This window comes from Hermetia illucens, chromosome 2 (genome assembly GCF_905115235.1).
Source record: "Hermetia illucens chromosome 2, iHerIll2.2.curated.20191125, whole genome shotgun sequence".
Lineage (NCBI taxonomy): Eukaryota > Metazoa > Arthropoda > Insecta > Diptera > Stratiomyidae > Hermetia > Hermetia illucens.
The window spans coordinates 163081860-163104693 of record NC_051850.1 but is presented as its reverse complement, the minus strand read 5'-3'; the positions used below and the strand labels follow the sequence as shown (position 1 = coordinate 163104693).

Genomic DNA, 22834 nt, shown 5'->3' with positions numbered 1-22834 from the left:
TTAAGTTCATCCTAGAAGTACAAAATTTGATACAGTAGGTAATACAATAACGCACAATTGTGGAAAATTTTAAAAGAATCCAACTATTATTAACAAAGTTATGAAAGGTGAAAATTGTGTATTCCACATGAATTTGTCGCACTCTAACACGTCTAAGAGGCGTTAACATTATATAAAGTGAACACATATGTATTTCAAGGAATATTTTGAATTGGATAGGAAAGGGGGGGGGAGAGGGAAATGGGAAAAAGTGAATACAAAGTTTCTCACACAAAGTGGACACAAAACCTTTAAATCCGAAGCATCCAGCTTCGGGTATTCCGACTTCTTTTGCGTACTGATTGGAAAAAAATGGTGAAAATTAAAATATTTTTTGAACATCTGCAAAATTTTTGATTTTGGCTATTTACAGCTGCATTGAGGTTTCTTAGAAAGTAAGTGAGTGATGTGAAATTAAAAGCTTTTTGGTTTCACAGTCGCGACATATCCCGCAGTTGTAGAATCTTAGTAACGACCTTCAACGGAATAATGTCGCGTAACTCTTTTATTTTTGGCTTACATTTTTCAAAAAAGTTCTCGAAAATTGCTTGAATTTGGTTTACTTCCAAATAATTCTTCCCGCTAAAAAGAAATCTCAAAAGACCTTCTAATTTGGCTTCCCCCCTTAATGAAAATATGGACCTTTGCAAATTATCCATCGTAGTTGGAAAGGAAGATGAGAATTTATAGCAAAAAAAATCAGGATTTGCGATTCAAAAGGGAGCAGTTGCGATGGATTGCTTTCCAGAGTGATACTCGCTTTTACCTCAGATTACAACAAATTAATTTCCCACCTCGCTGAAAGCGCTTCAGAGACTATGAAAGATGATCTTTTTGTTTTAGTCCCTTATATGGAAATATTTATTTAACTAATATTCGGGAAATAAATTTCTGTACATATACAATAATATTGGAAAAAAATGAATTGAAAAATATACATTGTTACAGTTAGTTTTTTAGCGCATAAACGTATAATTATCATTATACAAATATACATGGATTCAAACATACATATATTATACGTGGATTGCTTATACGCAGATAATTCTGTAACGATAAAAAATAGAGTACCAAGGACCAATTTTCATCAAACAAGTGGTATTATGTACCCTTAAAAATTATACTATCATAAGCGGGACACCCCGTATACAGGAGGAGTAAATCCAGCGGAAAAGAGGAACCGAATCTCATTCAGTTCCTTTCGGGTGGAGAGGAAGTAGGTAATCGGCCCGTGACTCATGTCGATATGTCGTTGTCGCCTAGATGGCTTTCTTGTGTGTGTTTCCCCATCTTATCCAAGCAGGAAACGGATGCATTGATCTACCTATGATGAACATCTACCTAATTCCTCCAAACTTCCTAGGAGAGGATCGATCGAGAATTGATTGAGTGATTGAGATTGTCGAGAATATTAACTGTGTTTGCTTCCACCAAACTTCCAATAGAAGAATGTTTGAGCATCATTCGCTTAATGATTCCCTTCAGATCCATTACCATTAATCCAAAATGAATTTTTAAGAAGTTTTCGCAAGGATGTGGAAAGCTATAAACAGCTGTGTAATCGGTCAAAGTGGCATGGTATTGATAGATAGAATGAATTTTGATTATAGACAAGCAAGTACTTTTTTGCCGACATGATTTTTTCCATTTGTAACCCCGTGAGCGTATACCAATGCACTGCATCACATACACGGCACTAACAGTCTTTATGCCGCGAAATCATGGTCGCGCAACTCCCATAGCGGTCGAGGATGTGCAATGATATTCCGTCATCATAAAATTTTAAAGAATGCGTTGGGAGTTGAATATCCTGTATATGGTATTCTTGCTGCGTAGATTCTCACTCCATTTTCATTCAATAATAATAATAATAATCGCTGCCGCAACATTCCATGTTGGATCAGGGCCTTGAAGTTTGTTAGAGAACTTCATTCAAGACCGTAACGGTACACTAGGAGGCAATGTGGTCAGCATTGCGCTCGCCCGAGATTATTATCCTGATTTGACTCAGGTACTCATTCACAGCTGAGTCGACTGGTATCCGACGTCAAATCATGATACAAATTCCACTGCCACCAGTGGGATTTGAACCGCGACCTTCCGTACGACAGCCTTGCGCTCTAACCACTCAGATATCCGGACATTTTCATTCAAGGAACTCAGATTGTCGCTAGCCATCGCGCGTTTAATTGGAATTTGCTATTTGCTATCTTAGAAGGCAATTTCTTAAGTATCAATAAAAACAATAAATGCATTGCACATGAGAAGAGGGGCTTAGAAATACACTGCAAGACGTTCAGAACACAAAAAGGACGACATAGCCAAAATATTAGTGATTTCATTTTTGATCGATATTCGATATTATATGTAATTCCTTGTTATCATAGACATCTCCATGAAATAGTAGAAGAATAATGACTCACCAGAACACCACGTCATGATAAGAGATGCAGAACTGAGCAGACTCGGTCAAGACCAACAGTTTTGCTCCGAAAAGTTTGGAAAGTTAGGCAGTTACCGTTACAGTTTTTTACTGTTATTATTATTTTATTGATGTTATTTTTAACAGAAAAATAGTGATAAAGCCAAAAAATGTGCGCTTTGCCAAGCCAAAAAAGCTTGGACACTTCAAATTTAATAAAAAGAAAATAAATTGTTGTCATCAATTGAGTAAATTAGTATTTGGTATAGTGACCATTAGCTTTTAAAACTGCGAGAAGTCTTCCTTTCATCGACCCTATAAGTTTTTCAGTGACTTCCGCAGGAATAGAGCTCCAAAGATCCTTTATGTAATATCGTAAGTCCTTTTTGTTCTCTATCTCCTTTTTCGTTGCTTCTTTTTGGAGTGTTCTATCGGATTTAAATTCTGGCTCTTAGGTGGACGAGGAAAGGTGACATGGTAAAGCAGCTACTCCGACGACCATGGCTGTGTGTTTTGGGTCGCGGTCATGAACTAACATGATATCTGATGATATCCCCCCCCCCCCTATTATAGGTAACCCACTCTAGTAAGGTTTTCCTGGATTATATATAGGGACTCTGGTTCTTCAGATGCCACAGCACCCCATATCACGATGCTGCCACCGCCGTGTTTAACTGCTGGTACACTGTTACCGTCTTCTACGGCAGTGCCTATTCTTCTCCACACCAATTGCGGGCCACCAAATTTGTCTTTATGTTTGTTCCGACTGAATTTTCGCAGGTCGACCAGTACCTGTTTTGCAATAAATGAAAGCATTTTCTTTAAAAAATTGTATGACGTAAACACAGTGGACTTTTCTATTATTTCAGCTACTTCCCGTACCCTTTTATTATTATTGAAATATTTAACGATTAGCACTTTTAAGTTACGAGACAACTGCTTATTGTCCTTTTTGGGCCTTGACCGCGCGATATTTTGAAGGAATTAATCATTGCAGTAGATGCTAAGAAGCCCAGCACTCCTGGACACAATACGAAACATAACGGTACTCTTTTCGAACCCCAACCACATTACGTGTTGCCGATATGAAATGAGAACTCAAAGTGTCCAAGTTTTTGTTTGGCCACGATAAATGCTAACTTTTTTTTTGGCGATTTTTCTGTGCAACATAAAGTAATAAAAATAATAACGGTAGAAAACGCACATGAAATATTATTGTTTTCTCTTTCATAACTCATTCAAAAATATCGACTGGTTTTCGAGATATTTGACTTCAAAGTGTATTGCCGTAACTGCCAAACTTTTTAATTGGTTGACTGTATATATGGAGCTATTATTATACATAAATTTGTATTTGTTCCCTAAACTCCTCATCCCGATTGGCTATATGTACATATATACACAGTATATATCTCATAGCCGATTAAATTAAATATTTACATCATATTTGAATAAAATTTGCAAACATCCACAAAACCGAATTTCCCTTTCGTTGAGCTCAGGAAGAATTATAATTAGGTCTGAAATTTAGGAAGGCCTCGAATAAATATGCCAAATTGATATATAATACATACATATAAAGTTTCATGACATATGTTATACACAAAATTAAAAGCAGCAAGCAATGCAATGGTTATGCATTTCGCTGAAAATCAGTACACCGCGACTGACAGACCCAGGCAACTGAACTTTTTCTGAAATTAAAATTTCATAATGAAAGTGAAGCCTCTCCTAAACGCCAATTGAAAAATGAACTATCCACGATTCATTGAATTGCGAAAATGTTGAATATTTCAAATCGCTTATGTGACATATTGAAAAAAAGTTTTTCAGAACCTCAAGATTGTATGTACAAACACTGGTATTCGCCCATCTTCATCCCTCTATACATATGACTATTTAATAAAAATTGATGTGCTAATTTTGCGGTGATTTGAGGGATTTTATCTCAAAATTCTCTCTGAATGAAAACTCTTCTAAGCAATTTATTGTTAACAAGATATTATTTTATTTTTACTCGGGGGGAGAGAATCTTTTCTGGCCCATATCCAATAAGTGTGGGCGAAAGGCATTTAGAGAAAATTCGCCAAGATTCGGTGTTCGCAGATCGTCCAATGATTATTTATATAAATTGTTGATTATTTAGTATTTTATTTGACTGTGTTTTTCGTGAAATTGAATATAAATTCTCAGAATAACTTCTCATATATTCTGGAAAATGAACTGTGGTTGCTGTGTGATGAATGGTTTCAAGTTTGTCAGTCTACACTTCATGGAGGCTGGGCGACTGAAAAAAAAATCGAATATTCAGTTTCATATATGTTGTTGGTCGAATGAAGGATGTCTCCTCGAACATCGGAAAATGTTTCATACTTTGCTTTAAATTGTTCGTGAAACTCCCATGTTTCCCTTAGGCGCTTAACTCCAACTGTTTCAGCTCAGATCGTCCTCCAATTTCTTACAGCTAATAGCATTTCACCGTCAGCTGCGTCTTCCTATCTTCTCCTCGGTTTTCCAAGTAGTCTTCTTCCGTCAATATTCAATACCTTGACTACCTCGTCCATACTCTATAGATGACCAGCCCAATGCAACCCGGTCGTACCATGGTCGAGATTTCTGGCTCACAACAACTCTCTCTCATCTCTGATAAACCCCTCATATCCCACGCGAACTGCTGAACTGAGTTATGGTCCACGCTTCGCTGTCATTGATGATCATATTGTCATTTGATGATCATATTGTAGATTCGCAGCTTTGTCTTCCTGTGTATGAATTTTGACTTTAGAGTGTCTTTATTTCGTTAACTTATTTTGCGTCCTTTAATGGTTTACTTCCTTGGTATGAAAATTGACAACATTTTCGAAATGATATTAACCTAGCTGGCGTCCTTTTTCTGATTTGCTTCATAATCTTCGTTTTGTCTTCGTTTATCCTGAATCCGACTTATCCAGACCTACCAGGATTTCTTTTGTACCTGAAAAGGATTGGGACAAAGTGTTAACATCGTCAACGCATGCCACTATCTGAGAAAACTTAAATAATAGCATCCCTCTGTCAACCGGAAGCTTCCTGACTACATGATCGAATACTAAATTGAAAAGCATAGAGACCAGTCTGTCTCCTTGTTTTAACCCTGTTTGAGTGACAAAGAGGCCAGCTGGGGCATTCTGAACCTGCCGTTGAGTGATCAATTTTGATTAATACCGCACTAATTTCACTGATATTTGTCAGTCAGGTTTTCAGCGTAGGGTCGAATTCTCTTCTCGAGAACATTGGTGAATACTTAGTAGAAAGAGATGCCTCTGTGGTCTCCAGATATCAGTTTGTTGCTTCTTTTGTGGATAAGATTAATGATACTTCGGTAGATCCTCTTCGCTCCATATTTGTCGGATGTATCTTACCACACAGCAACCTACACCATTTAGGAGTTCCGCCGGTATGCTTTTACTATCCGATGCTTTGTTTGATTTTAGGCATTTAGTAGTAATATCCGCCTCCCACAGACGGAGGATCAATTGCAACAATGGTGAGGATTCAGTAGCCCTGAAAACTAGGACAATCATCTCTTGTTCATTGAATCGCTCCCGTTAGTTATGCTTCTAACTTTGTCTCCACAGATGGTAGTTTTTACTTGAAACCCATTTTTAGACAATCTGCTGGTTTTCCGCCTAAGACCATAGTATTTTTCATCGTTCACTCTAGTAGGTCGTGTTATCGGTAGATTTCGTTTTACTCTTGTTGTGCTGCATTGCGTTCGCCATCGAACAAACCAGTCTGGGCTCTATCTTCCTCGAAGATTTGAAAAGCTTAGCTTTTCTCCATGCGTTGTAGATGCGCGATATCGATAGGCGGTTTTCACTAAATAAAGATCCGAGTCACAGTTAGTTCCTCAGAATATGAAAACTCCAACTACACTTTGTCGCTCCAAATGTTACTTAATTACTGACTTTGGCATTAAAGCCACCAAACAATATTTGAAATCATGCTGAGACAGCAAGCCATAAAGGCGGCTGTAAAATTTAACCTCTATTGCTTTGTTTTTATCTAAATGAGCATTGCTGAGCCACACCTTCATTCGAAGCTTGATAAGTTTGAAGGCTATGACTTGGGGCTTCAGTTTTGATCAACTATAATAGTGGCCTCAAACTTCCAATTTCCCGAAGGCTTCCCCCTCTTTTGAAGACCATATTCGGTTTCACTTACCCAATTTCACTACCAGAGGTCGGGTTTTTTCAACTGGAACAGTATTTAATGTGTATTTTTCTACCTGTTGTAACATAATATAGCTTGTATTTCCACTGGTCTGAACAGGACTTGCACGTTCCAAGTTTTAATATAATAAAATAACCCCAGATGGTTACCGTTGACAATCCATTCCGAGAGCTTGTACCAGGTTTCTGAAGAACTATTTTTCTTCATGATGACGAGCTGCTGCCTTGTTGGCCAAACTCTTACCTGGAGAATCAAGTCAATATCTTGTTAACCTCCTTAATAAAGTGATGAAATCAGGTAGGATTTAATATAGTGAAATTATTCCAGCTATGCTCAGCGTCAACCTATGGTTTTTTCATCATTTTCTCTGATCTCTGCAAATTGCACAGAGTAGCATTAGAAAGGTTGCCTCAAACCCTCTTTCTTTATTTGGGCTTGTGACCAGCGTTCACAGTATGACGAAGTGAAGAATGGTTTGACAAATAGGGCAAACCCCTTAAGAGAAAACAGCTAAGAAGTGGCGATCGTCTTTTGTTTTTTTCAGCGTTCACAATTTAATATCAAAGGAAAGATTGTGCTGAATAGCTTTTTGATATAGACTAATGGAAAGACTGATACCTTTGCAGACATTTTTTTGGCAGCATTGGTCGACAGCAACCCAATATCCGAATCCCTCGTATGAGAGACCGCAAGATTGGGCCACCCCTCTATTTTTGCAACTGCAGGCATGTCAAGCATACTGTACGGACATTCAATGTTGAAAGAGGTGATTCCTTGATGGTATTGGCTTGACTCCTCTCCAAAACAGTTAAAAAGTAGAATCTCGATAATACGTATAGTCAAGGGACTGACGGTTTGGTACTAATTGTTGGGATTAACTCTGGGGACCGGCAGATTTATAGAAATTAGCCGGAAATACAAATTATCGGGATTCTACTGAATTATATTGTTCAGTGTTGTTCAGTGCGTGGTCAGTTATTCGTTGTTTAATTCGAACTCATTCCAAAAAGAAAAAATATTTGGGTGATACTAGAACTTTTTTTATTCGACTCCTAAAAATGCAAACAACTTTCCCCAGAATTTTTGCATTTTGATCGAAATCTACGTCTAAGAAAATTTTCAGCAAAAAAAAAACCGAAATTATCCAAGAAATGCTTTAAAGAAAATTGTCGTTTATCTTGCCAAATTTGACATGCGACGACACTAACGGCATTTAGAATGATATGCAACCATTTATCTTTGAAAAGATAATAAAAAAACAAATCTGAAACCGAAAGCTGGGCGCCTCAGGTATGAAAAGTTTTGTGATTTTTCTATGGTATGATACTGATGGTTTAATACTATGGCGAGATTTTATGATTTTGTTATAATAAACCCACACAAAAAAACGGTTTTAACATGATCAACCTAAGGTACTCTCACTTTGATAATTAAGGTAGGATCACAACACTTCTGTGCCGAATAGCCTGTGGCTGACCGCATCTCCGCTTTAAATGAGCCTTTGTCATCAATAACCACCACATACTTAATCATCGATTTGGAAAAGACCTCTTAGCAACCTAGATATAGCTAATACTCTTTCCCGCGGTTGGTTAAACGACTGAATGCTTCTTCTCATCTATCAGATATAGTTTAATCATCCGCAACCCTGATTTTATAGTGTCAGTGGGCTACTTTGCCTTCGTTATGCTTCTCTAATCCATCTACAGGCAGGACGTCTGCAAGATTAACCACCGTTGCCTCCTCGGAAACGCAAAGACCGATTACTTCGTCATTCATTCAGTTCTAAAAAACTAATCTCTATAACGAACTTTGAAAAATTTTATTTGACCCTCCATCCGTCTCATATCATAGGAGTGTCCCAAGAGCTAGTTATCGACAAACTCATTATGTCAACCTCCTCAGCCGAGTTTCGACGACTGGCTTACTTTTTCGTCCTTCCTACCGTTCACGAACATTCATTCCACGTCGTCCTTTATAATTTCCTCGTTCACAAGATTCTTCACCAGACTTTCATAATGTAGTTCCATTACAATCCAATGTAAATACAATGCAGTATTTCTACCTCCTTCTTCTAATCCGCTGCTTCACAATTCTCGATATCCTTGTTTAAGTCTCTTTTGATCGGTCTCCCGCGTACCTTTCGACAAAATCCATAATAATGTTCTAAATGAGGTAACTTGGAAACACTGACCATTCCCAATGGACTTCGCCACATGCAAGCCGAGCTTCACGAGGAATTTTGCTGTGAATTCAACCAGGGCAGAGTGGAGGACCGACCGACCATCCTACATCCGGATGGCTCAAGAGGTTAGAGCGCTGGGCTGTTGTAGCATAGGTTCGCCATAAAAATCTCATCTCAGATACCAGTCGACTCAGCTATGAATGAGTGCATAAGTCAAATCAGGGTAATGAACTCGAGCGAATGCAATGCTGACCACATTTCCTCCTAAAGTGTACTGTAGAGTACCGTTACGGTCTTTAATGAAGTGCTCCAACACGCTTCAAGACCCTGATCCAACATGGATTGTTGCGGCAACGATTATTATTATTAACATCCTCCAGACTGGAGAGGCAGTACAGGAAGGCTCTGAACACCCTGGGCAGTACGTTCAAATTCAGTTTCCGATCACTGAAACATAGGAGAGAATGAGCAGGCTGACAGAATTACCAGATGAACCCTGTGTTCGGTATAGATTCTCACTGGGCACAGTCAACATCTTGCTAGCGACTGTTAAAAACGGAATTTACTCGCGCTGCTTAATAGCTGCTGACGTCAGATGGCGAAGGCTCACCACCTACACCAAGTCATGGAGAATTTGGCGCACTTATAACAAGACCCGATTGTGAGAGCTTTTGAGTGAGACACGTGCAAATGCGTACAAAATTGCAGCTATCTACACCGGACATTGGCCTATATGGGCAAACTCGGCATACCTTACAATTCGTATTGCATAAACTGCAGAATGGTGGGAACAACCTTCCGGTACTTCTTTTGCAAATACTGCACTAAGTAAACTATTCTTTGAGGACTTCAAAGAGATCTCTAATTGCAGTGTGGGAGAGCTGCTATGCTTGTTGATTACTTGGGGTCGGTTCTGAGGATGGCAGCCGGTTGGACTCTGCTGTCCTTCCTTTTATCATAGCAGTAGTAGTCATAGGAGTTTATGGCTGCAAAACAACACACCACAGCACTAATTGGGCTGCTCGGAACGGCCGACGAAACTGTTCTCAGGACATATTTTTAGGGAATTTTCTCTGATCTGGTTTGAATTGAGATATTGTCGAGTTTGCACTTTTAGTAATTGATCGAATAAGTAATGGCTTCCATCCAACATAATATGTTGGAGATCTTAAGACCTCTCCCTATCGAACATCATATCAAGATGAACATATCTAACACACTGGTAGAAAAGTTGTGAAATAACAGTAGGCTCTTTTCGAGGGCCCCGGCCGGTGTATAAATTGAAGAGGAAATGAATTACATAACTAATCAGAGATCGTAAACCACAATTCCATAGAAAATATGGTGACAACTATGTATATATGGTTTTCAATATTCCCTGGTCCTGGCATAGCGCATAAAGGACATGCCATCGTTGCCTGTTCGCCAAAAGGTACTTCAGCCCGCTTCAAGCCGTCTCGAAGAGCCTACATTCCGCGTTTACGATTCTGCGCCATGTATTTCTAGGGTGACCTACTTTTCTGTCACTATGAAATAGTGGTGGACTTTCTTAAGGTGTAACCGACACACTGCCACTTCCACCTTCTAATCAACACGTCTATGGACAACTGGTCCGTATCCCGACGCAACTCTTTGTTCCAGGTTGTGTCGTGCCAGCGATTATACGGCAAAGACAGATGATAACGAAGGCTTGCAGCCTTTGAGTAGCAATGAAGGTCACTTCTCATGTGCTACTCCCATATAACAGCACAAATAGAACGTTGGCTTGGATCTAGTACTGTTAATGCGACGGGTGACATCAAGTGCAGCGCAACCCTTAGCAAGAGCAACATTTACAAGGTAGGCAAATTGATCTACGTTCTTCATGTTTTTCCCGTTAATGCAAATATGAAGAGTGAGATGACCAGGAAGGCTGAGACCCTTGGTTTTGTTAGTGTTTATCATCAGTCCGACTCTGCTGGCCTCCCTTTTTAAAAACCATTTAACTAGGATTAGTGTAGTTGGGGTGTTTGAGGATTCATTCATTCACTCGAGATCATGCAGTTACAGTCAGAATAGAGCCATCCTAAGAATACAAAAAATAATTGAATCCAATCGTATGTGAGGTACCATGGTTGCTTTAATCATCAACCGGAACGGACTTCTAAAGGAATACCTAGCTTTGACAATTGTGTCACCGTAAATGTAAGGGAAGCTTATAGTAACAGGTAATACGTCTCAATGGAGGGAAACTGGCCTGTGTAGATTAGTCCTCGACAGATTGGATAAAACAACTATACCTACAAACGATTATCTGAAAGATATTTAAAGGTAAAGGTTGAATTTTCAACCCCATTTTCGGAGATGGCGCATCAAAGCGGAGGTATTTTTAGGGACTAAGCAGGCACGTAGGATGAAAAGGAATAGCCTTATCTCTCTGATCTCTTAAAGAATTGCGGCGATCACTCCTCTCTAAAAATACCGTTCACATCAGAGAAAAGTTAACCCTTAACCTTAAGATTTCAAAAGCCCACTCCGAAAGGGTGGAAGAGGGAGGTTTCCCTTTAAGGCGCAATAACTTTTCAAGAGAGTGTGACCAATGGGGATGGAAGGAAGGCGCCTCCCACTTCTCCCAACTTGTCCTCTACGAGAATAAGTTTCAAAATTAACCTACCGTTGTGATACCCCCACTATTAGGCTGCGTAACTTTTTGAGAGGGGGACACCACAACGTTTCAACGGAGAAGAAAAACTTTTTCTTCCACCTATACCTACATGCCGCATCCTCTCCCCCTCGAGCGGTGTGGCTGCAAATTCAGACTTTACCGGGATTTTACCAAAACACCGAGCTGAACATTCAAATCACAATTCAACATCACAAATCTGGTTGTTTCCTTTGAGAAACTGCAGCTGTTTGTGACCCAATGTCCTTTGCCCCCAATAAAAAAAATCATATTTACAAAGTGTAGAATTCCAGAGAAAAAATGTATGTCATCACAGCTCTCTCATAATAATGACTCCAAAAAAGAAAGATTTCTTTCAAATCAGAATTGCTAATATTAATTTGGTATTCAAATAAAATTTATAACACCTATGCAGTATTTTTTTCTAGTCAGGTTCAAAGATTTAGGTGAAGGGCACAATTAACGCTCACGTTCGCCCATGACACTGATCAAAGAATGCATGGCGATGTAGCACCGCCAAGATTGCCTCTCAGTATCTCATTTTTCGTTTTCATTCAAAATGCATTTTCATCCACAAACTTTTGACAAACATACGTCACATTAGTTCGGTTAAGAATACATTATAAATGTAGAATATTTCCCAGAGGACATACTTATACACAAAGCAAAAATAGTTTTCAAAGTTATTATAAGCCACTGTATGATGGCCTCCAAGAAGTCTCTAGTTCAAATTCAAAAGAAAAAATAAAACAAATACCTACGAATACACATATTTTATTATGCATACTTCCACGAAGAAATTGTGTATTTGAAAGTATACGAAATCGCTCACATTCGGCTGACGGAGAGCCATTAATTTCAGCATTTAAACGTACCGAAAGGAAAAGTCCAAGTTTTCGGAGCATTTTTCAAAAAGAAAAAAATTGTGAAAAATCCAAAGTTGAGCTCTCTTGATCTCATCGAAATATACTTTGCCAGGAAATTAGAAGAAATTTACAAAATCAGTTGCTTTCGGAAAATTGCTGAAAATACATCTCACTCTTGAACGAAAACGAACGTCGGGGATTTTTCAAAAGAGAGGCGGTGAAATATCTAAGGTTTATAACTTTTTCGCTATAACTGTTCATATCAAAAGTCGCATTTAGTGCATTTTCCTTAAAAAAACGTGGGAAGATAATTTTTCTGGATTACAACTTTTTTGTTGTTGTAGTTTACCAATAATTGTGGACAATTGATTATATAATGTCGTCAAATATCTAAAAATTCTATTTCAGAACACTAAGTTGATTTTTTAATAAACAATTTTTATATGCGCAGTGATAGTGATCGAACCGACTGGTTAGTGGTGATAGAAAAGAGATACCCGCGATTTACATATTTCACGACCTTTTGCACTTCACTAAAATTTCAAAATGCCCACCTACCTACAATTCAAAAACGGAACTCCACACTACGTCAGGGACAACGCCGAAGTTAACGAACCTCTTCAATACCAAGTAAGATCCTTGAACTTAATGGTTTTCGTGATAAATTATGCAATTTGAGAAGTGATGTCCTAAATGTTGGATTCAACTTTCAATGTTTGTTGAAAATATTTGAATAAGGGGCGTCTAGGGCTAGTGGCTTTAGAGATCCTTTGCACTTATTCAAATTTTGACTCCCTTTGGATGAATTACCCAATGTGATGTTGGACACCTGTAATTTGGGGTTTGCGAAATATTTCCAACACTTGTTCGATGCTAATATAAAAGAAATGAAATCCCCACCAAAAATATGGTCCAATTCGCGTACTGAATGTATCATACTCCGTTGACTAATTTGCTCTTAACCCCGAAAAGCTTATTTGTGGATTCCTCTAGTGGCATCACACATACACAATCTGGCAAATATTCACCACCACCACATCTTATTTATAAGTATTACATCAAATCCACCCGGTACCGTCAACTGTGGCTAGCGCAAGAAAAAAGCTGGAATGGCGTCCCACAAGGATTTATTCTAGCCAATTTTTTTTTCAACGATACGCTACAGCTATAGCGGATATATTTCACCAGTGGCATGTTGTTTGCTGGTGAAACCTTTCGATTTCGCAATCCCAATGTAAACAAACATTTTCTCGCTCCTCGTCCGATCGAATTGTGGTTTTATAGCCGCTGCGCAAGATTCATAATATATTAGCAAGCAAGCAACATTGGAAAATCTATTTTCAGACAGAATCTGATTTTTCGAGAAAAATCTATAGCACGCGAATGTAGCTTGCTGAGATAGATTTCATGAGGTTTTTCTTTAAGATTTGTGGAATATCTGAATTTTGAGAAAATGCTGAGAATATTTTGTCTGCAGGAAAATTTTAGTAGGGCGAAGTTGAGATAAAAGTTCTTGGAGAACGGAACGGCATCTATTGTACAAATTATCTCTGATAAAATAAACATGGAGAGGTTTATTTCCCTGGAATTTAGTCTCGTTTTATTACTGGACAGATTTAGGATGGAACGAGCTGGCAGCAACCCAACTTGGAGAACGCATAAAAATCGGTGGATAATCTAAAGAAAATATATGTCCGTTCATAGTTTGTTTTTCACCGGAAAAATACTCAAATCTGAGACAAATATTTCACAGGATCAAAACAAAATCAATTAGGTCACTTTTTGTCCACCGTTACTACTAATTTAATATACTATATGTACATATGTAAGTGTCTGACACCTGTCGACTTTCATTCATTATATTGTGGGGGTTCTAATGTGGTGTATATTATCCGAGAGAGCATCGTTCTTCAGAAAGTTACTAGCAATTTTCACAAATATAAAGGAAGAAACAAATATGGATGTATGAAGCCAGAATATAACGTTTCCTTCTCGTAGTATCTTTTACTTAGTGAATATGTAGGAGCATGAATGGGGTACTATAGGAGTGCGTAGGTACCTACAAGCGAAGGTCCAGCGAATAATTCTTATTCGCAACAAAAAGCCAGCACACTACTATCGAAGATAAACAGCTCGAGATAACTTCTGCTTTACAGTAGAAATGAGGAAAATACTGTGAAATCTTCAATTAAAATGACAAAATCTCTTGAATATTCTCAGTACAAAGCAAATTTCTGTCGCCAGTTCATGGATTTGTGACATCTACACAGTCTTTATGATGTTATTTTTTCCTCTATCTGTGTTTCACTTTAATAATCATCACTCTTAATACTGTGCGAGTGATAAGCCTACAACCGTGGTATAGCACGAAGCCAAACATAAATATCCATGACGACCAAAATCCAAAAACTCAAGACAACCAAATTGAATGACTAACGATCAGCCACATCAACCATCGCCATGCCAGCGAACAATTTTCAACACGAATTATCACTTAATGAAACAAATAAATATAATAAAAAGTGACCTCCAATCAAGGGGACTTATGTATGTCTATATCGGTATGAGAATGATAATCTCATTGACGAATGGAGGACACCTTGCTTTATTGATCTACATAATCCTCTTTTTATACAGTAAATAGAAATGGAAGTCATGACTATGCAAGTTACGCCCCTTTCAAGTGGTTGATATGTATATCATAAGAGTGGGACCAAACGTCTACTTAGTCCTCTAAAAACGAAGAAAGTTTGGGTTTTATAACTTCCTCACCTACATCAGGGCTAAAGAGACTATCTTCTTATAATTATTGAAGACATTAGTAAACCACTTGTCATCGGTTCCGGAGCATGTAGTTTAATTCACCCTGTTTTAATTCAATTTCTCCCCACCCTTGGGGAGAGAGAGAGAGAGAAATTGACAATTTCCATAATTCATATTTGATGTCTTAGGGTGCACTTAATTCACACAAAAACTACGGAATTATAGTAGGATTTGCATGAACCTCTACAATCTCGCCTCTCAACCATGGTTTGTTCTTCCGCGAAATTTTGTACCCCTAACGTAAACTTAACTTTATTTCAGCAGATATTCGCAAGGATTCATTGAGGATTATTTGAAGAAAGTATCGAGATAGCTCGACAAATAGAGCACAAAACTGTCTTATGGACGGTTGCTCAAATCTCACTGGTGGCAGTGGGATTTGTAACGTGATTTGACGGATTGCAGTCGACACAGCTGTGAATGAGTACCTGAGTCAAATCAGGGAAATAATCGCTGACGAGCGCAATGCTCTCCAAATTCCCTCCTATAGGGTACTGTAATCCTGTAGTGTACCATTACGGTCTTGAATAGAGCACTTCTAACACGCTTCAAAGCCCTAGTCCAATTGGATTGTTGTGCCAACGATTATTATAATTATTTGAAAAATAAAAAATTGTTCATCCCCCTTTAGCTGGTGTTCCACGGTTCTCACATATTCGAAAAATTTATTGGCAAATAACTAGCTTCAGCTTTTTTGAATCAACCATAATTTTATTAGTAATGGTGGGAATTTTTCAGTTTAAATTTTCAGTATCGTGCTGCATATTTTTAATTTTCAGTATCGTGCTGATATTGGGACAGAAGGTGTTGCTTACATTCAAATAACTCAACTTGGATTTATGTCACATCGCATAATAGATTAGCCGACTCCGTCAAGGTGGCTCCAAGCTGACTTGGAAAATAGGTTGAGGCTGAATTGGCAAGGAACACTGATTGCTAGTTACTGTAACATGTGGATATAGAGTATTTCTCCAAACATAAATAAAACCATTCACTCATCCACGTACTCATGTCATGAAATGTCCGGTTGACGTAGCGGTTACATCACTAAACTGTAACAACGGAAGTTCGCGGTTCAAATTTCATTGCTGGCCGATGGATTCGTTTGTAAGCTGGCTGTTGCATATCAGTCAACTCACCTGTAAGTGAATGTCACACAAAGGCAATGCTGACCACGTTGTCTCCTCCTAAATATTATTATTGTTGATGTCTCCGTAGAACTGTCCTTTGCAGTCTAAAAATGTCTTCTTCTTATCCGAAAATCCTGGAAATATTATATCATTGAGAGGAAATAGATGAGGAGGATGATCATTATGATTTCCATAATTGGAAAGGTGTTTATGTACTCTCTACTATCGCAAAGATAGTAGAAAGAGCTACAGTAAGAGATCACCTCCAAAGGTTAATCAACAGAAAGTAGGCTAGTTTCCGTTCTGGACCTTCCTGTACTGACCATATTAACACTTTGTAGGCCACTATGGAACAGTGTGCGGAGCACAAACTTCTGCTTCATCTGTCCTTCATCGAATTCCAGGATGTTCTCAGAAACGTCAATAGAGAGAGTATAAGGTAAGATTAAGCAAGGAAGCAAAAGGTATATACAGCATATTGCTTTCTAAGCCTACCCAGTAAGAGATTTTCAACATTTGAGATTGATCCAGAACTGGAAGTTGTATGTAATATTAACAAACAACATTATTTCCAAACGTTGCTAATAGAAAAGGTCGAAACAGAAATTGACGAAGATGGATTTTTTTTTTGGAGTGGCTCCTTCGGAATTGCATAAATGAAGGCAGTTGAAGTTCTTTTAAAAGTGATCGCTTGAAACAATGGTCTAAATCTTTGACTAATATCGAATTGATATCTGTTAGGATAGCTTATTTCGCTTCGAAAATAACATACTTTATGTTTCTATGTAATGCTTTCGTTAAGCATCAGATTTATTTTCTTTAATTGGATCAAATTGTTAATCATCATCATCCAGGCCTAAAGAGAGGAGAGAGGAGGATTTTCCACGAGCCCGAAGTAGAAGTTTCAGTGAAAAAAAGGGATCATGTAGGGGCCCACATAATTTTCACATCAGACTTATATAATTTTCTCCGCGGGCCCAATTCTACCGCAATCGAAATTTCCAGACTCCCTAGTTTCGCGCCAAGTTCGTGAAATTCGTTACTCCTAACAAATTAATGTCACTCTATCGAAGATAGGATCTACCCCGTCATCTCTCCTCGTAAATATTTCCCTTAGAAACTTTCTGTTGCAGGATCTCCGTTCATCCGAATTAAGTAATATGAAAATATTCAAAACCTATACGTATTAATATAGTATTATCTTGGTCACTCCATCTCTAAATTTACACCCAGAAAAGTGCTGTGGAGTTTAGTTGACTCCTGAGATTAAGGCTTATAAAGGACCATTCACCTGGAAGTCATCTTTTTTGGAGATGAGTGCCCACAACCGAGAAAGGTACTGCTGGAGCCAAAGTCCATGTAAACCTCTACTGTGCCGAGTTATGAGTCAGGACCTATGCAGAGCATAAATGGACTGCTTGGGAGACGATGATATCTTGTATTTACCACCCATATAATAGGGTTGCGTCTTTCCGCATCTAGCCTCATAGCTTATCAATTAAGAAGCTTGGAAACAAGTTCCGGATTAGTATGCTAGGAATTGGTCGTACTTGAGGCAAGCACTGAATCTGACACTTTCCAACTACAGGCACTATTTAGAAAACTAGCTTGTAGTTTTTCTATTAATAACAACATACGGAGTGTAATGCCAGCGATATGTGTAAAATGATGTTGCATTACGCAGACCAAAGTTCTGCGTCCTGTGGCGTCACAAGGAAGCGCTTTTTCTGCCATTTGATCTCTCCTGCCTTAAGAGCTGGGCAATGATTGTTTGGCACATAAATTGATGGACAGTACGAAAAAAGCCCTGAAGAACTTTACTATCTTATGGGCATTATTTTCACTAGCAGCATGGCACAAAGGTTACTTAACGCAACATAGAAATCGCGCATAACCACCTCAGCTTTAGCATGTATGTCTGCTATTCACTTATTTTAGAGTATAGGCTATCCAAACAGTGTATCACTTCCAGATCAAGTTTCTCCCTATGTTCACTATGAAATCGACGCCTAATTTTGGACAGTTAAGTTAATTAGGAATAATTTTCCTTTAATGTGTATAATGTATGTCTGCCGTTTGTGTGCTATTTTTCCTAAGATCAAAACAAGGAACTTTGCGGCAATTGCTGTTGATTATCTCAAAACCTGGACTTAAATTTCGACTTTAATAATCACTATGTCAGTATCATCCGATATATTCCACCAGCCTTAGTTCTCCCGTTGCAAACACACCTTATATAATCAATGAGTGTTCGCGGTATTTCTATCAAAAAGATTTAGCAAATATCGATATTTCGGGAACAACTTATTCCCTTCTTCAATGCCAGGTGTCCTGTTTTTTTTTCGTTTGAAAAAGCGCTTCATTGTTTGGAACCCTTAAACCGGCTGCGCAACCGAAGTACAACTCCATCGGAGTACCGGTGAACATCCATTTGCAAATGGCACTGGCAAGTTCAAGGAGGTGCGCAAGGTCCTTACATTACAACTACATTTTTTACAATATTGATGTGTACTACCCCTGGCACCTCGCGATTTACACCGAGACGGCCTTAAATTTTGAAGTATATGCGAAGTCAATATAAGGATGACAATTAAACCCACTCCCAGCTATCCCATTTATTCCTAGTAATGGTTTTCTTTGAATGCTTCGGCAGATACAAGAAGCCCAGAGTATACTCCCTAACATCAAACGAGCAACGGACTAATAAATATGCTGTTACTGAGGGATGTTATGCGGTTTGATACGTATATTTGTAGTCGTACACGTAAAACATACTAGTAATTTAGAGGTTTACACTACAGAGGCAATAAGGTCTATGAAATTCTGGCTAGAATAAGCTGAACTGTTTCTGTCGGAAAGGAGTCCTAACGAGAGAGTGATTATCAAATACTATGCAAACGGTGGCCCTTACCAGAAGGTTGCCAAATGTTGGTGGGTCAGGACACAGCTGGTGATTAGGAATATGCCACCAGTTTGATTGGAAACGTTTATAGACCTGCAAAATTAATGAAATCAAACTGGTTACTCCGGTATCGAGTGCACTACAATGACTTCGGAAGAAAAGCAGCTGTTAAAGTGAACGGGGTCTATTGGACTGATTAAAAGATCTCGGATCAATGCTGTCAAGCAATGATGAACTGCTTTACGAAATTGCTTCACACATTAGTGCAACCTTGATGAAGTGACGTTCCACAAAAATGTTACGTTGGACTAGTGGCGTAACATGCCGTAATCACGTCCGAAATAAAGGTATCCGTAATCGATATGGGGTTGCACCGATCGTGGAAAAATTGCGATTCGGCTTCGGTGGAATGGTCACGTAATTAACGCTAACGAGAATTCACTTCCAAAGATTGGTCTGAATATCGAAATCGATGAGAAACGACTAAATGGACGATACGCTGGATGTTAATCCGAAAACCTCGCAACTGCATCCAGATCAGACCTTTGACAGAACAAAAGTGACGCAACCGATCAAGATGAGCCGACCCCGCGTCTGAATGGAACAAAGACTGAAGAAGTAAATTCCAGAGGAGAGAACCCAGACTTGGAACCTGCTCAGCTGCCTAAGGTTATGTCCGGCAATTGTTCTGCAATTCTGCTGAAAGACGAGCTGATGGGAAAACAGAGAATTTCCTTGCTGTGATGCCATGTGGACTAAAAAGATATTACAAAAATTCGAGCCTTAATTCTCTGAATTTCGCGATTGTTTTTTGTGCTAGGTGATGCGTAATTTTTCACCAAGGCATTGGACAGGATTATTTTTTTCTTCAGTAAACTACGTTTTTTTTTTCAAAAATTTGTACATTCATCTGCTCCAAAAAGTTAGAATAACAATCTGAGTTTATTGTTTTACCGATTTGGAAGTAATCCACGCGCATGATTTTTTGGATCCCAAAAAAATTATTTTAACATCTTCTTAGTCGGCTTCTGTACCCTTCTTCGCACTAGAGCCGATATACTAGACTCACATCACTCCTTAATTTCTTATTTTGATTTAGATTCAAAGTGGTTGACCCAAATCTCAGTCATAGTAAAAACAAGTCTCCTTAAATATTGCTGCGAAAGTCACGCTCAAATATGCTTCCGTTCCATTGTTAGCGAATGCAGAGCCCATTATGAACACAACTTTCTAAAATCGAGAACTCTAGACAAAACATTGCTCATACTGGCTAGTGACATGTCTAGGGCTTACCTTAAGTAATCGGTGATTTCTTGAAAGCATGTTCTTTATTTTTGCTATGATTTCTGATGTTGATGCATATTATGAACTATCTTTAGCAATTACGTTTAAATTCAACAACCTTCAAACTTTCCACTGAACCATGTAAATGAATGCAAAGAGTTCTTATGCAATTTCACAAATCGGTCATGAATTTGCTTTATTGTTACACATTCAAAAATAACAATTTTATCATTGCACAATATTCAATGTTCATCGTTGTAAAAAGTAATAATCTTTGAACCGCTGCAAATATACAAATGAGTTGACAGATCTACATGAAACTTAATACGTGTCCATTAAAGAGTAGTAACATCTTTAGAAACAAAACAAAACTTCAGGTATAAAAGTTTTGCGTTCATCACGTTTCCTAATTCCAATTCCAAATATTATTTAATATACTTATGTATTTCCAAACTCAAAATCCGCCGTTCATATGAGTTCATTTTATATGATGATAACGTCATACACATATTAGGGTGCGATAAATTCCCGTGAAATGCACAATTTTGACCTTTTATAACTTTGTTAATAATGGTTGAATTTCTGTCAAACTTTCTAAGACTATGTATTATATTACGACTACGACTATGCCAAATTTTGTACTTCTAGCATGAACTTAAGGAGGGCTTTTTTTAGAGTTTTCGATTGGATAGGTTTTGAGAACGAGACCTGTTCACATTTTATACCCTCTACTCCCCTTGTGTTTCAGCCGGCATCAAAAATAATCAATTTCAAAAAGTACTAACTGACCCCTTTCATTTGATACCCTACACGACCACATGCAGTGAAAAAAAATTACACCCCCACTTCACATGTATGGAGGCCCCCCCTTAAACTCACCAGAAAATGGTGCCACTTGCTCTATGTAAGGGGATTCACAGGCTACATGTTCTCACCAAATTTTGTGACAATTGGTTTAGCCATTTCATTTCTGAGTAAATCGGGTGTGACAGACAGACATCGAATCGATTCTAATAAGGTTTTGTTTCACACAAAACATTAAAAAGCAACGAATGTAGTAGTTCGATCTTATATCGAATGACAGTAATTATTAAACAGTCAACTATGTTCAACGATTCTACATAATAATAAATTTCTATTTAGCAAAATTATAGGACCTTCACCACCCGCTTTTCTGATTGCCATTATCAGAGAAACCTGTCAAACTTGAATATCTTTCTAAGATAAAAAATATGTAAGATAAGAATCACGATTTGCGTATATTTCAACCCAGCCCCCTCCCCTCTTTCATCTCAGTCCATAGATTTGGCAAATTAAATTAAATTAATTGACTTTTTTATAGGCTCAAGCTATGAATGATTGCAAGTAAATTGAATAAAGGACTTGCACAAATTTCACTTTCGTATACAGGGTCCAACCAATACAAATGTTCAATAAACACGTTAAATTTCGCAAAAAACAAAAACAAAACAAATTCTCGTCGTTGGACTGCAACTATTATATTTTGGCCATAATCGATCCTAATTTCAATGAAATAATAGCCTCAGTGAGTGTAAACTTTTCCGAATTTTCATCGTTTCTGACCTCCAAGGGTGACCACACCCTTCATTCCATTGGATAGAGATCTGGAGAATTGAACGGTGATCCTGGAGACGTGATGGAATCAGGAAAATGGAATAATAGTAGTACTCTTCTGAGGCTTTCGTTTTGTGAGCTTGCGTTGAGTTTCGCTGAAAAGTCCATCTTGCATCATCAAAGAGCTACTAGATCTACTGCCCACTCCTGGATTTTTCGATTCTCAAAAAGAATGAGTATCTAGCCACCGATATACTCGGAAATTTCGGTTCATACTAAGACTGACTGCAGATTGTGTCGATGCTTAATCGTCACAGATGTCCATACCATGAACCTTTGCAGACTAGACTCAGACACCAAGTCAACGTTTGGATTGGCGACATCTTTGAAATTGCACTACTTGTTTCAACTGGTAAAAAATTTAATGGCTTGAGGTGAAGCTCCTTTTTGTCCATTCAACGGACTGATATGTCCCTGATACCGGCCTCATGAGGGATTTTCCTCATGGAACGCCTTGGATTAGGAACACCGAGCTAAACAAATAGTTTCTCATTTATGTTTTCAATGACAAAACAGCTCCAAAAATGCGGAACTCTGATTTGATTAACTGGTCAATCATCCGTAAACAAAATCCGTAAAACAAGATTGTACGAAAGATCCAAGAAACGAAAGAAAGACTAAATTCCAAGTAATTCAAATAAAAAAAATATTATTTTCAAAATAATAATAAAATA

The 22834-nt window shown here is 38.2% G+C and overlaps 1 protein-coding gene across 11 annotated transcripts in view; it reads left to right on the top strand.

The window, feature by feature from the left end:
- The window catches only part of LOC119647941 (LIM domain-binding protein 3), a 69156-nt gene that overhangs the window by 35420 nt on the left and 10902 nt on the right, over window positions 1-22834 (top strand). For 2 of the 11 annotated variants that reach the window (XM_038049299.1, XM_038049302.1), the window contains exons 1-2: window positions 12461-12617; window positions 12838-13016. The exons of 7 other annotated variants lie outside the window; for them this stretch is intronic. In XM_038049299.1, coding sequence (XP_037905227.1) covers window positions 12933-13016 — 84 coding nt within the window. In that variant the 5' untranslated portion in view covers window positions 12461-12617; window positions 12838-12932. Of the gene's footprint in view, window positions 1-12460; window positions 12618-12837; window positions 13017-22834 lie in introns of those variants that run through there. 2 more of the 11 variants (XM_038049301.1, XM_038049300.1) reach the window with 2 other exon arrangements.